This window comes from Pseudophryne corroboree, chromosome 12, assembly GCF_028390025.1.
Source record: "Pseudophryne corroboree isolate aPseCor3 chromosome 12, aPseCor3.hap2, whole genome shotgun sequence".
Classification (NCBI taxonomy): Eukaryota; Metazoa; Chordata; class Amphibia; order Anura; family Myobatrachidae; genus Pseudophryne; species Pseudophryne corroboree.
The window spans coordinates 90,043,475-90,061,694 of NC_086455.1; the positions used below are offsets into that span (position 1 = coordinate 90,043,475).

Here is an 18,220-nt window from a genome sequence, read left to right on the forward strand (position 1 = left end):
CTAACTGAGGTCTGGAGAAGGGTCTTAGTGGGAGGAGCCAGTGCACACCAGTAGTCTAAAAGCTTTCTTTGTAGTTGTGCCCAGTCTCCTGCGGAGCCGCTAATCCCCATGGTCCTTACGTAGTCCCCAGCATCCACTTAGGACGTTAGAGAAATAGGATTTTAATTACCTACCGGTAAATCCTGTTCTCGTAGTCCATAGAGGATGCTGGGGTCCACATTAGTACCATGGGGTATAGACGGGTCCCTTGGGAGCCAAGGGAAACAGCGTATTATGGGGCCAGCCACACAGCGCCCTTATAGCTAATTATATTGTAGCTGGGTCACAAACTAAGCATTAGTAATAAAGGCTCAGTATTCTAATACTGCTCCCCCCCTTTACTATGACCCCCTGGTAACTACTGGGAGTGAATCTTAGCATAGTAAAATTGCGAACGAAAGATTAGCAGAATTGCGAATAGACACTTCTTAGCAGTTTCTGAGTAGCTCCAGACTTACTCGGCAACTGCGATCAGTTCAGTCAGTTTCGTTCCTGGTTTGACGTCACAATCACTCCCAGCGTTCGCCCAGACACTCCCCCGTTTCTTCAGACACTCCCGCGTTTTTCCCAGAAACGGTAACGTTTTTTTCACACACACCCATAAAACGGCCAGTTTCCGCCCAGAAACACCCACTTCCTGTCAATCACATTACGATCACCAGAACGAAGAAAAAACCTCGTAATGCCATGAGTAAAATACCTAACTGCATAGCAAATTTACTTGGCGCAGTCGCACTGTGGACATTGCGCATGCGCATTAGCGACTAATCGCTCCGTTGCGAGAAAAAAAATAACCAGCGATCAACTCGGAATGACCACCAATGTTCACACCCTGCTTGCAGAGGAGTAGCATAATCTCTGCCATTACCTTGGTGAACACTCTTGGAGCCATGGAGAGGCCAAACGGCAGCGCTTGGAACTATTAGTGACAGTCCAGCAGCGCAAATCTGAGATAATACCAAAACCAGAAAGAAAAAAAAGAAGCATTGTTTGTTGGACGCACAGTCAATTACTATTCCTTTAAAAAAAATTAAAGGAACTATTCTTTATTAGATACGCATTAAAATAATTTGGGGAATTGGTGAAATATTAAAATATAGTGCGAGTAAGAAAAAATAAGAATTTACTTACCGATAATTCTATTTCTCGTAGTCCGTAGTGGATGCTGGGGACTCCGTCAGGACCATGGGGAATAGCGGCTCCGCAGGAGACAGGGCACAAAAGTAAAAGCTTTAGGATCAGGTGGTGTGCACTGGCTCCTCCCCCTATGACCCTCCTCCAAGCCTCAGTTAGGATACTGTGCCCGGACGAGCGTACACAATAAGGAAGGATTTTGAATCCCGGGTAAGACTCATACCAGCCACACCAATCACACTGTACAACCTGTGATCTGAACCCAGTTAACAGCATGATAACAGCGGAGCCTCTGAAAAGATGGCTCACAACAATAATAACCCGATTTTTGTAACAATAACTATGTACAAGTATTGCAGACAATCCGCACTTGGGATGGGCGCCCAGCATCCACTACGGACTACGAGAAATAGAATTATCGGTAAGTAAATTCTTATTTTCTCTGACGTCCTAAGTGGATGCTGGGGACTCCGTCAGGACCATGGGGATTATACCAAAGCTCCCAAACGGGCGGGAGAGTGCGGATGACTCTGCAGCACCGAGTGAGAGAACTCCAGGTCCTCCTCAGCCAGGGTGTGCCCCTGACCAAGTAGCAGCTCGGCAAAGTTGTAAAGCCGAGACCCCTCGGGCAGCCGCCCAAGATGAGCCCACCTTCCTTGTGGAATGGGCATTTACATATTTTGGCTGTGGCAGGCCTGCCACAGAATGTGCAAGCTGAATTGTACTACACATCCAACTAGCAATCGTCTGCTTAGAAGCAAGAGCACCCAGTTTGTTGGGTGCATACAGGATAACAGCAAGTCAGTTTTCCTGACTCCAGCCGTCCTGGAAACCTATATTTTCAGGGCCCTGACAACATCTAGCAACTTGGAGTCCTCCAAGTCCCTAGTAGCCGCAGGTACCACAATAAGCTGGTTCAGGTGAAACGCTGACACCACCTTAGGGAGAAACTGGGGACGAGTCCGCAGCTCTGCCCTGTCCGAATGGACAATCAGATATGGGCTTTTGTGAGACAAAGCCGCCAATTCTGACACTCGCCTGGCCGAGGCCAGGGCCAACATCATGGTCACTTTCCATGTGAGATATTTCAAATCCACAGATTTGAGCGGTTTAAACCAATGTGATTTGAGGAATCCCAGAACTACGTTGAGATCCCACAGTGCCACTGGAGGCACAAAAGGGGGTTGTATATGCAGTACTCCCTTGACAAACTTCTGGACTTCAGGAACTGAAGCCAATTCTTTCTGGAAGAAAATCGACAGGGCCGAAATTTGAACCTTAATGGATCCCAATTTGAGGCCCATAGACACTCCTGTTTGCAGGAAATGCAGGAATCGACCGAGTTGAAATTTCTTCGTGGGGCCTTCCTGGCCTCACACCACGCAACATATTTTCGCCACATGTGGTGATAATGTTGTGCGGTCACCTCCTTCCTGGCTTTGACCAGGGTAGGAATGACCTCTTCCGGAATGCCTTTTTCCCTTAGGATCCGGCGTTCAACCGCCATGCCGTCAAACGCAGCCGCGGTAAGTCTTGGAACAGACATGGTACTTGCTGAAGCAAGTCCCTTCTTAGCGGCAGAGGCCATGAGTCCTCTGTGAGCATCTCTTGAAGTTCCGGGTACCAAGTCCTTCTTGGCCAATCCGGAGCCACGAGTATAGTTCTTACTCCTCTACGTCTTATAATTCTCAGTACCTTAGGTATGAGAAGCAGAGGAGGGAACACATACACCGACTGGTACACCCACGGTGTTACCAGAACGTCCACAGCTATTGCCTGAGGGTCTCTTGACCTGGCGCAATACCTGTCCAGTTTTTTGTTCAGGCGGGACGCCATCATGTCCACCTTTGGTTTTTCCCAATGGTTCACAATCATGTGGAAGACTTCCGTGTGAAGTCCCCACTCTCCCGGGTGGAGGTCGTGCCTGCTGAGGAAGTCTGCTTCCCAGTTGTCCACTCCCGGAATGAACACTGCTGACAGTGCTATCACATGATTTTCCGCCCAGAGAAGAATCCTTGCAGCTTCTGCCATTGCCCTCCTGCTTCTTGTGTCGCCCTGTCTGTTTACGTGGGCGACTGCCGTTATGTTGTCCGACTGGATCAGCACCGGTTGACTTTGAAGCAGAGGTCTTCCTAGGCACAGAGCATTGTAAATTGCCCTTAGCTCCAGTATATTTATGTGGAGAGAAGTCTCCAGACTTGACCACACTCCTTGGAAATTTCTTCCCTGTGTGACTGCTCCCCAGCCTCTCAGGCTGGCATCCGTGGTCACCAGGACCCAGTCCTGAATGCCGAATCTGCTGCCCTCTAGTAGATGAGCACTCTGCAGCCACCACAGAAGAGACACCCTTGTCCTTGGAGACAGGATTATCCGCTGATGCATCTGAAGATGCAATCCGGACCATTCGTCCAGCAGATTCCACTGAAAAATTCTTTCGTGAAATCTGCCGAATGGAATCGCTTCGTAAGAAGCCACCATTTTTCCCAGGACTCTTGTGCATTGATGCACTGACACTTGGCCTGGTTCTAGGAGGTTCCTAACTAGCTCGGATAACTCCCAGGCTTTCTCCTCCGGGAGAAACACCTTTTTCTGGACTGTGTCCAGAATCATCCCTAGTAACAGCAGACGTGTCGTCGGAATCAGCTGCGATTTTGGAATATTTAGAATCCACCCGTGCTGTCGTAGAACTACTTGAGATAGTGCTACTCCGACCTCCAACTGTTCTCTGGACCTTGCCCTTATCAGGAGATCGTCCAAGTAAGGGATAATTAAGACGCCTTTTCTTTGAAGAAGAATCATCATTTCGGCCATTACCTTGGTAAAGACCCGGGGTGCCGTGGACAATCCAACCGGCAGCGTCTGAAACTGATAGTGACAGTTCTGTACCACGAACCTGAGGTACCCTTGGTGAGAAGGGCAATTTGGGACATGGAGGTAAGCATCCTTGATGTCCAGGGACACCATATAGTCCTCTTCTTCCTGGTTCGCTATCACTGCTCTGAGTGACTCCATCTTGATTTGAACCTTTGTATGTAAGTGTTCAAAGATTTCAGATTTAGAATAAATCTCACCGAGCCGTCTGGCTTCAGTACCACAAATAGTGTGGAATAATACCCCTTTCCTTGTTGTAGGAGGGGTACTTTGATTATCACCTGCTGGGAATACAGCTTGTGAATTGTTTCCAATACTGCCTCCCTGTCGGAGGGAGACGTTGGTAAAGCAGATTTCAGGAACCTGCGAGGGGGAGACGTCTCGAATTTCCAATCTGTACCCCTGGGATACTACTTGTAGGATCCAGGGGTCCACTTGCGAGTGAGCCCACTGCGCGCTGAAACTCTTGAGACGACCCCCCCCCCACCGCACCTGAGTCCGCTTGTACGGCCCCAGCGTCATGCTGAGGACTTGGCAGAAGCGGTGGAGGGCTTCTGTTCCTGGGAAGGGGCTGCCTGCTGCAGTCTTCTTCCGTTCCTCTACCCCTGGGCAGATATGACTGGCCTTTTGCCCGCTTGCCCTTATGGGGACGAAAGGACTGAGGCTGAAAAGACGGTGTCTTTTTCTGCTGAGATGTGACTTGGGGTAAAAAGGTGGATTTTCCAGCTGTTGCCGTGGCCACCAGGTCCGATGGACCGACCCCAAATAACTCCTCCCCTTTATACGGCAATACTGCCTTTTGGAATCTGCATCACCTGACCACTGTCGTGTCCATAAACATCTTCTGGCAGACATGGACATCGCACTTACTCTTGATGCCAGAGTGCAAATATCCCTCTGTGCATCTCGCATATATAGAAATGCATCCTTTAAATGCTCTATAGTCAATAAAATACTGTCCCTGTCAAGGGTATCAATATTTTCAGTCAGGGAATCCGACCAAGCCACCCCAGCGCTGCACATCCAGGCTGAGGCGATCGCTGGTCGCAGTATAACACCAGTATGTGTGTATATACTTTTTAGGATATTTTCCAGCCTCCTATTAGCTGGCTCCTTGAGGGCGGCCGTATCTGGAGACGGTAACGCCACTTGTTTTGATAAGCGTGTGAGCGCCTTTAATTTTCTATCGGGGGAGACCCACGCATCATCACACACTTCATTTAATTTATCTGATTCTCCACCTCCTCACCAACATCGTCCTCATACATGTCGACACACACGTACCGACACACAGCACACACACAGGGAATGCTCTGATAGAGGACAGGACCCCACTAGCCCTTTGGGGAGACAGAGGGAGAGTTTGCCAGCACACACCAAAACGCTATAATTTTACAGGGACAACCTTATATAAGTGTTTTCCCTTATAGCATCTTAATATGTAATAATATCGCCACAAAAATGCCCCCCCTCTCTGTTTTAACCCTGTTTCTGTAGTGCAGTGCAGGGGAGAGCCTGGGAGCCTTCCCACCAGCAGTTCTGTGAGGGAAAATGGCGCTGTGTGCTGAGGAGAATAGGCCCCGCCCCCTTTTCGGCGGGCTTCTTCTCCCGTTTTTCTGACAACCTGGCAGGGGTTAAATACATCCATATAGCCCCAGGGGCTATATGTGATGTATTTTTAGCCAGCATAGGTACTTTCATTGCTGCTCAGGGCGCCCCCCCCAGCGCCCTGCACCCTCAGTGACCGTTGGTGTGAAGTGTGCGGAGAGCAATGGCGCACAGCTGCAGTGCTGTGCGCTACCTTAAGAAGACTGGGAAGTCTTCAGCCGCCGATTTCTGGACCTCTTCTCTCTTCAGCATCTGCAAGGGGGTCGGCGGCGCGGCTCCGGTGACCCATCCAGGCTGTACCTGTGATCGTCCCTCTGGAGCTAGTGTCCAGTAGCCTAAGAAGCCAATCCATCCTGCACGCAGGTGAGTTCACTTCTTCTCCCCTAAGTCCCTCGATGCAGTGAGCCTGTTGCCAGCAGGACTCACTGAAAATAAAAAACCTAACAAAACTTTTACTCTAAGCAGCTCTTTAGGAGAGCCACCTAGATTGCACCCTTCTCGGCCGGGCACAAAGATCTAACTGAGGCTTGGAGGAGGGTCATAGGGGGAGGAGCCAGTGCACACCACCTGATCCTAAAGCTTTTACTTTTGTGCCCTGTCTCCTGCGGAGCCGCTATTCCCCATGGTCCTGACGGAGTCCCCAGCATCCACTTAGGACGTCAGAGAAACAAAGTGTGATATTAAAACTATTTTCCGATCAGTGATCCCTCAAAGTGAAAAAACACAATTAAAGGCTAATTTGCCTATGAATAATTCAGTGTTCGTGTCTTATTGGTGTTGTCCATTATACTGCTCTCTTGCATAATATAATGATAAGCTAACAGTGTAAATGAATTCCTTTTTATACTGAAAGATGAATTCGCAAGACTTGCAGAATGCTTCAGTAAACTGTAGCGACTTATAATGTTACCAAATGTAATTCAATAATGAGCCAGCAGCATTAATACAGCCGAGAGGAAAGAGTGCTGTTGCCCTCTTGTTTGTACTCACGGGAGGTCATTCCGAGTTGTTAGCTCGCAAGGCGATTTTAGCAGTATTGCACACGCTAAGCCGCCGCCTACTGGGAGTGAATCTTAGCTTCTTAAAATTGCGAACGATGTATTCGCAATATTGCGATTACAAACTTCTTAGCAGTTTCAGAGTAGCTTCTGACTTACTCGGCATCTGCGATCAGTTCAGTGCTTGTCGTTCCTGGTTTGACGTCACAAACACACCCAGCGTTCGCCCAGACACTCCCCCGTTTCTCCAGCCACTCCCGCGTTTTTTCCGGAAACGGTAGCGTTTTTTCCCACACGCCCTTAAAACGGCCTGTTTCCGCCCAGTAACACCCATTTCCTGTCAATCACACTACGATCGCCGGAGCGAAGAAAAAGCCGTGAGTAAAAATACTATCTTCATAGCAAAATTACTTGGCGCAGTCGCAGTGCGGATATTGCGCATGCGCACTAAGCGGAAAATCACTGCGATGCGAAGAAATTTACAGAGCGAACGACTCGGAATGAGGGCCACAGTACACAATACCAATAGTATGGATAGCAACATTGGTGGACCGAAGGTGTTTTAGCACTGTAATAGCGGCGTTTATTATAGGAGCTGGGTGGTGAAGGGTTAGCTCTTCTGTCTTTGTAAATATTACTTTTTATATGATCAATTTCCTTATAATAAGTATAGTGTAAAAGTGAATATTTCTACCTCCCTAATGAAGGGTTAAAACATGCTATATGAACTGTTATGTGTTTGCATAGATACGTATTACCCTGTGCCAGGATACCTTTATCTCCTCATACAATACCAGGCTTGTATGTGTCTGTTTCTCAAGGACAGTTCTATACCAGATGAAACCTGTTACAGACTTTGTTAAATGTTTTGAGAAACTTGTAGAAAACCCATATATGAACATCCGCCTTTTTCTATTCTGCCTGGTGGCTGCTGGCGAGCCAATGGGAGTGTAACGACATGTCAGTTACACCCATATGCATTGTCTTATATACTTTTGTTAACCTCATAATAAACAGTGTGAATTTTTACTGCTTGTGTTGTGCATGTAACTCATAGCATAAAGGTTTACACTCCAGACGTCTGAGAGGCCATCACATCGAGGGTTAAAGAATATAAGGGCATATCCTTTCAGCTGGGGGCTACGTCCGCGATTCAGTGATCGTCCCCGAATGGTAAAGATAGAGAATTTATTGTCTGTCTTTGTCATGCGGGATTGCGGTCATACACTGAAGCTGAATCCGTGTCAGTGTTCTGGGAACACGTGACCAAACATCTTTAATGTCTGGGACTTAAAGATACACTGAAGCTGAATCCGTGTCAGTGTTCTGGGAACACGTGACCAAACATCTTTAATGTCTGGGACTTAAAGATACGTCTGAGAAGGGACCAGGGGTCCAAGCGCAATTCTCCAAAGACGTTAGTATCTGGGATACTTAAAATAGACCTGGGGTCTATACGTAACGTAGATTATACCTCGATTTGATCGTCTATACTTGTATGTTTGTAGTGAGATAAGTTCTTATATTTGGTCCAGACGGCTGGTAAGTTTTCGTCTGCCAGATATCTTTACTCAAACACTTTTCTTGCTTCCTGTTTAAAACGCTGTATTTTTCTGACATCTTGTACGAATGGTAAGTATCGTACACGTCAAAAGATTTCATGTTCTCACTATACAGATAATATTGTGATATTGTCAATGACTAATTAACTGGTTAAGCTGATGCATGCATAGAAAGTTATTGTAAACTGCATTGTTATTGTAAAATTGCATAGAAAGTTATTGTAAATTGCATTGTTATTGTAAAATTGCATAGAACGTTGGTGTAAATTGCATTTTTTACTATGGGAGGGGGTCAGAGTAAGACAGTCATTTACCCCCCACCTTTACCAGGGGAAACATGCAAGATGTATGTCGCCCGCAACTCTACCTCAGAGTATTACTTAGTTAACCCATGGGTGGATAATTTAGCGGGATGGATAGAGAAAGCAGGACAGGACCCATTCCTACGGGAAGGCAGTAATTACCCTTTCTATATGGAGATTTAAGAAAAAATGTCAGTTCCCAACAGCACAGAAGCGAAGCTGCAGAGAAACTGTAAATCTTTGAAAACCCTCTCCCTCCCCCTTGCATTCCAATGTATCCTGCGCTCAGAGACACAAATCTCTTGGCAGCAGTAACCCTTTCACAACAGATGGGATCGCCTCCAACTTCACTGCTGGAGGGTGCGTCCACTAGCTCTATCCCTAACGCACCAATAACCCAGAGTTTAGATAATAGTAAAACACTGCCCAAGCCCACCATTACCCTCGATGGCTGTATATCTTATTTGCGCAAAGCTTGCAAAGGACGCAGCTATACACATATGAAGGAAGTCTTTAAAGCCTGTGCTTTTTTGCCTGTGCTTTTTTTTTGCCTGTCGCTGTGGCTTGTAAACAGAAACCTTCATAGTCTGTTACTGCGTTTTGGAAAAGGTTTAAGGACTGCTGGACAGATGTCGCTGGCTTACCTTTGCTTAACTCAGAAAGCTTACTCATTTCCCCACCCATTCATAACTAGCAGAACTCCAGACGCTTTGACAGACAGAACCAACCCCGCAGTCAGGGAAGATTCCAAAGACCCCGCGCACTGACGGGACCCGGAGGAGGGTATCCCAGCCTTTATTCAACTCTCCCGTCATAGTAAAGATTCACCTCTGCTGCCACTTATTATAAATGGAAGTAAAATTCCCTTTTTAGTGGACAGCGGTGCAACAACCAGTGTTTTGTGTTCTGACCTATGCAGTATCCCCTCTCACCAGAAAAGATAGAAGGTCTCCGCCCCATGATACAGCAATTCTTACAACAGGGTATTCTCAGACATATTGTATCACCATACTGTACTCCTGTGAACCCTGTTGCCAAAGCTGATGGCAGTATAAGATTTGTACAGAATCTCAGAGCGATCAATCAGCTAATTGTCCCAATTGCACCAATTGTTCCAGATGTAAACTCACTCATTTCTGCAATCCCTGCAGATGCTGCGTTCTTCTCTGTAATTGATTTGAAGAATGCCTTTTTTCAGCATACCTGTAGATTCACAGACACAATTACTTTTTGCCTTTTCTTTTGAGGGTAAACAACTTACCTGGTGCAGATTATTGACGCACCTGTTGTCTCCAGGCCACATTGAGGCCCTGGCAACCTCACCATGGTTCAGTCCTGCTACAGTATGCAGATGATCTGCTGCTCTGTAGTCAAACTGAGGAGGCCTGCCGAGAGGATGGTGTTTCATTACTAAACTGGCTTTGTGAATGTGGACACAAGGTGTCCAAAATAAAAATGCAATGGTGTAAAAAGCATGTTGATTACTTGGGTTTTGTGCTCACTCAGGGAGAGAGGAAAGTCAGTCCACAACGCATACAGTCTGTATTGGGCCTGGTCACCCCAACTACCCAGAGGGAACTACTGTCCTTCCTGGGTATGGTAAATTACTGCAGACAGTGGATTTCTGATTGCTCCTATTATGATAACATTTTGAGACAAGCCACACTGAAGGACAAACCTAAAACTGTACAATGGTCACAAGAAATGTTAACTGCATATGAAAGTTTAAAATGTATGTTGATGAAAAGTCCGGCACTTGGCCTCCCCAATTATGTACTACCTTTCCATCTATATGCAAGGGACAATTGTAAAACCATGGCGGGGGTGCTCACACAGTTTCATGGAGGGAAGTTGCGCCCCGTGGCATTTTCTTCCCAAAGTCATGCCAGTGTCTGTGCAAGGTATGCCTGCCTGCCTCAGGGCTTTGGCAGCCTGTGCAATGGTTGCAGAAATGGCCACTACCCTCACTTTAGGCCACATCACAGTACTCCACACCACACATGATGTCCTGGCAATACTTAAAGGCTTACACACACAGCACATGTCAGCACAACGCCTTAGTGGATATGAAGTACTCCTTTTGAGTAACCCTACCCTTACCATCAAGTACACTGCTGGTTCTTCTGGCCCTGCACCCATTCTCAATGCCCTTTTAGGCTTGAAAGGTCCCGAGGATGAACCACCCGACCTACATGACTGTGCTGCTTCCATTGAAGCTGAAACTTCTCCCAGACTTGACATGTCTCCCGTTCCCATATCAGGCGCAGACATAGTTTTTGTTGACGGCTCCTGTAGTAGGCCCAATGACAATACATACCAGGCTGGCTATGCCATTGTCACCCTCCCTGACACTGTGTTGGAAACCCTACCAACACCTTATCAGTCCGCGCAAGCTGCAGAACTCATTGCACTCACTAGAGCATGTCCCTCCCTTGACAACGTCCATCTGCTCACTCAACTTCAAGCTGCTGCGACTAATACTGATCTCTCCGACTGGACTTACCCAATTCTGCAGAAAAAATCCTAAATCAGGATTAATCTGCAAAGAGGGGAAACCCTGTATACCCCAGTCCAGTGCCCCTTTGCTCGTTGCCCAGTGCCGTGGTGTTGGTCACCGTGGTGAAGCCACAACACTCCTCCTACTAACCAATGATTTTTATGTTACTAATGCCAAATCACTTGTGGACCAGTATGTTAGCAGATGCATCACTTGCCTCAGGAACAACCCTAATAAAGCTAAACACCAGCATCTTGAATACCCCACAGAAAACTCTAGGATACTCACCCTTTGAACCCTTTGAAATACTAATGGGTAGACCCTTTTCCTACACCCTGGGCTAAGAAACCACTAGTAATACAGGAAGGAGATCTAGAACTCATCAGAGAAGAGTATGTCAGGTCCCTGATAACAAAACTGAATGAAATTGAACATGAGGTTGTTTGTAAAAACCCTTTGAATCCACAGGAACCTACACACCCCTTTAAAGTCAGAGACAGAGTCGTGGTGAAGGTGCTCCCCAGGAACAAGAGCCCAGGAGACTTCACCTATGGTCCAGAGACAGAGGTCGTAGCAGTTACCCGAACAGCAGTCCTGACAGAGGAAAGTCCTACCTGGATCCATGCATCCCGAGTAAAAAAGGTTCCTAGACCAGACCTAGAGAGGGAAGCAAGTGATTCCAGTGAGGTACGAACCGGGGCAGACAGCCCTGACCTCCCACCTAGCGAAGAAAGAAGAACAGAAGAAGATGAGGAACCTGTCCCCTATCTTTATCCTGGGGACTACCTTGATAGCCCTACTGGCCCTCACTCACCACACAATATGTGAGGTTGATATTACACACACTAATGGGATCCCCACCTTGTGGTATAATTCCTCTAACACACACGTAGCCACATATATCCTTGACTATTTTATGTTATATACAACAAAGAAGGAAATCAGGAATGTCTGAGACAGTATATATTTGTGTTACTGACGAATGGTACTATGACATTAGATATTATGGATCTAATTGTAATTCCTGGGAAGCTGTGGGGTGGAATACAGGAACAGATTGGGGATATCGCCCATCAGCTGCCAGAAACAGATATGGTCAACATCTGAACTTACTTCAAAGATTGTCTATTAATTTTTGGTTGGAATGGATGAAGTATAGTGCTAACAAACACAATAAAAGCAACTGTTATGTCTGTGGCAAATCTAGGCCCCACCTAGGTACAGTGCCCCTTAATATACCCCTAGAACAAGAAAATTGTTTTTTCAGCCTTTTTAATGACACCAAAACAAATGACAGTCAGTGCGAAATGTGGAAAAGGGAATATCCCATATTGTCAAAAAATCCCAACCCAGGAAGCACCATAACCATATATCCTGGAAACTACACTTGTTATACATCTAACACCACCACAGGGAGAAATTTAAAAACCTTCCCACCAGGGTATTGTGCAAATAAAAGAACAACTGTTTTAGTCAACCAAACTAGATCATTAGGCGACATTTATTACATATGTGGGGATATGAAGCTTAGAATTAAACTAGACACACCATGGTATGGTGAGTGTGCCCTGGCCAAAGTCATAATGCCACTCCTAATGATCACCGATGACCCCACTCCTCCCTCTAATACTCCTGCTAATCGAAAGAAAAGAGCACTCCCAGGAGGTAGCTTTGACCCCCACGTATACATTGATGCTATAGGGGTCCCAAGAGGTGTTCCAAATGAGTTCAAAGCTAGAGATGAGGTGGCTGCGGGTTTTGAGTCATTGTTTCCTATAGTAACTGTAAATAAAAACGTAGCCTGGATTAATTATATATATTATAATCAACAAAGATTTGTTAATGATACCAAAGATGCTCTTAAAGGTATAGCTGAACAGCTAGAAGCCACTTCCCAAATGACATTCCAAAATAGAATGGCCCTTGACATGATCCTAGCAGAAAAAGGCGGTACATGTGTTTACATTAGTAAGGTGGAAGGCTGTTGTACATATATTCCTGACAACACTGGTCCCAATGGTAAGGTTACTTTAGCCATAAACAAGTTAGAAACCTTATCCATAGAACTTAAGAAAAATTCAGGTATTGATAACCCATGGAGCCAATATTTTGGATGGTTTGAAAATTGGAAACAGGCTCTTGTGCAAATAAGCATATTCATACTTGTAACTTTAATTCTTGTAGGCATTATAGTTTATTGTGTAATTCCCTGTGGAAAGAAACTTACCTCCAAAGGCATTGATAAGGCCCTGATGTACTATGATATAACCACCAGTCCTGTCACCTCCTCTGATAGTAAGGGACCCGACGATTATGTCCAATATCTCAAGAACTGGAGGAACAAGAAAGGAGCCTCACTCAAGAATCATGTCATATAATAATCATGATTCTAAGAGGGGATTGAAGGGTTAGCTCTTCTGTCTTTGTAAATATTACTTTTTATATGATCAATTTCCTTATAATAAGTATAGTGTAAAAGTGAATATTTCTACCTCCCTAATGAAGGGTTAAAACATGCTATATGAACTGTTATGTGTTTGCATAGATACGTATTACCCTGTGCCAGGATACCTTTATCTCCTCATACAATACCAGGCTTGTATGTGTCTGTTTCTCAAGGACAGTTCTATACCAGATGAAACCTGTTACAGACTTTGTTAAATGTTTTGAGAAACTTGTAGAAAACCCATATATGAACATCCGCCTTTTTCTATTCTGCCTGGTGGCTGCTGGCGAGCCAATGGGAGTGTAACGACATGTCAGTTACACCCATATGCATTGTCTTATATACTTTTGTTAACCTCATAATAAACAGTGTGAATTTTTACTGCTTGTGTTGTGCATGTAACTCATAGCATAAAGGTTTACACTCCAGACGTCTGAGAGGCCATCACATCGAGGGTTAAAGAATATAAGGGCATATCCTTTCAGGTGGCAATATAATAGATCATCTGATTGCATTTCTAAATATAAATAATAATAAAAGCATTAATGTGAATGTGATGCAGTATTGTATAAATACAATTAATTGGAGGTGTGATGTTAAACTGCCCAACAGACATAGCCATATACTGTGTGATGAGATCCGAATTGTTACCAATAAGTTTATAGACTGCCAAGAATATTAATTAAACACACTAAATAAATATAGTGGGAAATTGTTTATCCTTTTTCCCACTATATTTATTTAGTGTGTTTAATTAATATTCTTGGCAGTCTATAAACTGTATTTAAAATGGATTGGATGAAGACTTCACTACATAAAGAACAATGCATTAAGACATTTTTTGATGTTTGGGAATCTTTTATTGATACTTTAAACATTTCAATAAAGAAACAGATTCACAATTGTTTTCGTACAACTTTATGGTATGAGACTACAATACTTCTATCTGACCCCCCCATTCGACTGAGTTAAAATGGTTAGGAGTTATCGGGCTGCAGGCGATCCGTCCTCCTCCCCCCCCCCCCCCCCTCCTCTTTTCTTTCCCTCATCCACTCTTTCACTCCTTTATCCTACTTTTATATACCTCTTCCTCTTCCTCTTTCTTGTTTCTCGTTTTCTATCCCTTCTCTTGGAAGGGACTGCTCTTTCCTGATTGGTTATATACCTTGCTGATATTCTGTATACTTAATATTATGAATACAACGTCCTATATTATAGTCATTCTATAATGTAATGTCTCTCAACTACTTTTTCAAGTACTGCTTTGTTGGCATTGTATTTAAAATGTTTTAAATGTAAAATCGAAATAAAAACATTTTTGAAGAAAAAAAAACATATAGTGGGAAATTTATCCCGAAATATAAACCATCAGTAACAACAGTGTGATATTTATAGGCAGTCAGTGGATAAATCATCTCCTTCTGCTTGGAGAACAAATAGTGATACATTATTGAATTACATTTGGTAACATTATAAGAAGCTACAGTTTACTGAAGCATTCTGCAAGAGTTGCAAATTCATCTTTCAGTATAAAAAGGAATTAATTTACACTGTTAGCTTATCATATCAATCAAGAGAGCAGTATATTGGACAACACCAATAAGACACGAACACTGAATTATTTATAGGCAAATTAGCCTTTTATTGTGTTTTTCACTTTGAGGGATCACTCATCGGAAATAGGTAGTTTTAATATCACACTTTGTTTTACTTATGCACACTATATTTTAATATTTCACCAATTCCCCAAATTATTTTAATGCATATCTAATAATAGAATAGTTATTTAAATTTTTTAAAAAGGAATAGTGGTTGAGTGTGTCCAATAAACAATGCTTCTTTTTCTCTTTCTGGTTTTGATATTTGAATGTGGGTCTGAGACCAATAAAGCATTTGGAGAGCACCTGCTAATAAGAATATATTATAAGGTTAAAGACCAAAGATATTTTCTAGCAAAGCAGAGAACACCACAATATATCTAATCCATATATATAGAAGAATACATTAGGACTGGTGAGGGATTGTTCAAAATTTGTGTGCAAATCTGAGATAAGCCTGGTGGTGTGGCCAGATCGGAATGTGAAGGTAGGCATCCATGATATCCAGAGATACCAGGAATTCCCCCTCCTCCAGACCTGAGATCACTGCTCTCAGGGACTCCATCTTGAATTTGAATTCCCTCAAGTAGGGGTTCAATAACTTTAGGTTTAATATCGGTCTTACCGTACCGTCCGGTTTCGGTACCACAAACAGGTATGAGTAATAACCCTTGTGTTGCAGGTGAAGTGGAACTGGGACAATGACATTTGACCTTAGTAACTTTTGAATGGCTTCCTGTAGGATAGCACTTTCTGTCAGCGAAGCTGGTAAGCCTGATTTGAATAACCTGTGAGGTGGGAGTTCTTGAAACTCCAGTCTGTACCACTGGTTAACAATATCCTGTACCCAGGGATCCAAGCATGAGGACGCCCAAACATGACTGAAATTTCTTAGTCATGCTCCCACCTGCCAGATCTCCAGGCTGGGAGGTCCACGGTCATGCCGAGGATTTTGAGGAAACCGAACCAGGTTTCTGATCCTGGGAACCTGCAGGTGCAGATTTTCTGGATTTCCACCGACCACCTCCGAAGAAAGTGGAGGGGGATTTGGACTTTTTTTTTTTTTTAAATGTTTTGATTGAGAATTTTCAATAATGAATACAAACACACAATCGGTATCAAAAAGCCATGTAGCATTAGAATTGTACAAATCAGAATGTGATAAGATGGAGGGGATCATAAACAGTCATCTCAAAAACGTATTCTTCAAACAACTCCCCAGAGATCTAAAGAATGGCAATACACATAACCAATAAAATAAACAGATTCAAAAGAACATTCCACCACACATTCATACCACAAGACACACAGATGGAAAAAAAAGGGAAGGGGGAGAGGGGGGGGGGGGGGGTTAGGAGATCAGGACTCCCCTACCAGTAGTCAAAAAGAGAATAAAATATTTTTTGTTTTTTAAAAACATATATTGGGGCAATAACAGAACAAATAGACAAAATGATCAGTCATCAGACACAGTTTTGTAAGATGTCAACGAAAGGCCATCAAACAGTTGTAATATATGAGTGCGCTGCAAAGGAGCTAAGGATTCCACCAGGGGCCCCATTTCTTAGAAAAGTGGGTTACTTTGGTACCTAAATCTGGCAAGGTGGATTGCCTCTCAAAGTATAATAGTGTTATCAAAGAGGATTTCAAAACTTCCAACCTTGGGGGGGACGCACAGATCCATTGAGTTAAAATCAGTTTCTTCCCAACTGGAAGAATCACCCATAATAGGGGAATAAAATTTGAGTGAGAGCGGGGTAAGTTCCAGGTCGAAACAAACATGCCCAGAAAGGAATCCGGAGTCAGGGGGATGTTAATACCAAAAGTGTGGTTTATGTACCATTGTACCTTGTGCCAAAACTTCATTATCTTGGGGCAATGGCAGAAATTATGCATAAAGGAGGCATCTGGTGCCTTACACTTGGGGCACCTGCCCGATTCCGCAGGAACCATATGTTTCCGCCTTCCCGGCGATATATAGGCTCTGTGTAAAAACTTGTAATGAGTTTCCTGCAGTTGGGAAGAGTGTAACACTTTAAATACATTTGGTACAACTTTAAAGGTATCTGCCCAAGCTACATCCCAGGAAAAATCAACACTCCACCTCTGTGACCAAAGTAACCACATCTTATTTAACTTATTACCCGTAGGTAGTAGGTCCCAGTAAATCCATTGGGTCTTAAAACCTTGTTTGTTCATCCTAGTGAGCAAAGCTACCAGGGGATCAGGCCCATCCTCGGACCTCCACACAGGCGGTAAGGACTGGACATAGTGGCGAAGTTGGAGATACATAAAAAAGTCTGAGCAATGAAGTCCAAACTTCTCCACTAGGTCCTGAAAGGAGTACAGAACACCTCCTGGATCAAAAACATCTCTCACCACCGCTATACCTTTCTGTTTCCAATTTTGAAACCTGATGTTTTCCAAAGCCGGTGTAAAACAAGGGTTGCCCAAAAATTGAATAAATCTAGATTGCCCAGGATGTCTAAGGCAAAATTTATGGTCCCCCAAGCTTGGTAAGTATCCCAAAATAGTATATTGTTCTTGACACTTAAGGGTAACAGATTTTTGGGGGTATGTATCAGTGCACGCAGATCATGCGGTGCCACAAGGGTTTGTTCAATATCATAGTTAGCATAGGTGGAAAACTCTAATAGCCAATCTGAAAGGTATCTAAAAAAAACTGCCCTGGAGAACACTGCTAAATCCGGTACCGCTAGACCCCATTGGGTTGCTTGAGCTTGAGTTTGGATAGGGCTATGTGGGATCGTTTTCCACTCCATGAAAATTTCGTGAATAGTCTGTCATAAGCAAGAAGATCAGCCTTGTTAATTTGAAGAGGTAATAATTGAAGAGCATAAGAAATCTTAGGGAATATGATGCTTTTTAGTACGGCTACTCTACCTAGTAAGGAGATAGGGAGCGTAGACCAAGAAAATAAAGATTGCGACACATTAGGATAGGAGAAAAATTAACTGAATAAAGATTTGAAAGCTCTATAGGGATAAGGATGCCCAAGTATTTAAGTGTGGAAGTGTTAAATGTAAATTGCGACAGGACAGGAGAGGAGGCCATGTGTAATGTGGAGGGGTTAAGTGGTAAAAGTTCGGAATTAGACATGTTGATTCTATAACCAGCAAAGGAGCCGAACTTGAATAGCAAGGA

General features: G+C 44.1%; 1 protein-coding gene across 7 annotated transcripts in view; it reads right to left on the reverse strand.

Annotated features, from left to right (window-relative positions):
- LRRC9 (leucine rich repeat containing 9) overlaps positions 1–18,220 on the reverse strand; it is a 667,090-nt gene that overhangs the window by 485,027 nt on the left and 163,843 nt on the right. The window contains exon 2 of one of the 7 annotated variants that reach the window (XM_063947771.1): positions 13,239–13,343. The exons of the other annotated variants lie outside the window; for them this stretch is intronic. Within the exon in view, the coding sequence (XP_063803841.1) occupies positions 13,239–13,250 (12 nt within the window). The 5' untranslated portion in view covers positions 13,251–13,343. The remainder of the gene's footprint in view (positions 1–13,238; positions 13,344–18,220) is intronic. 7 annotated transcript variants of the gene reach the window in all.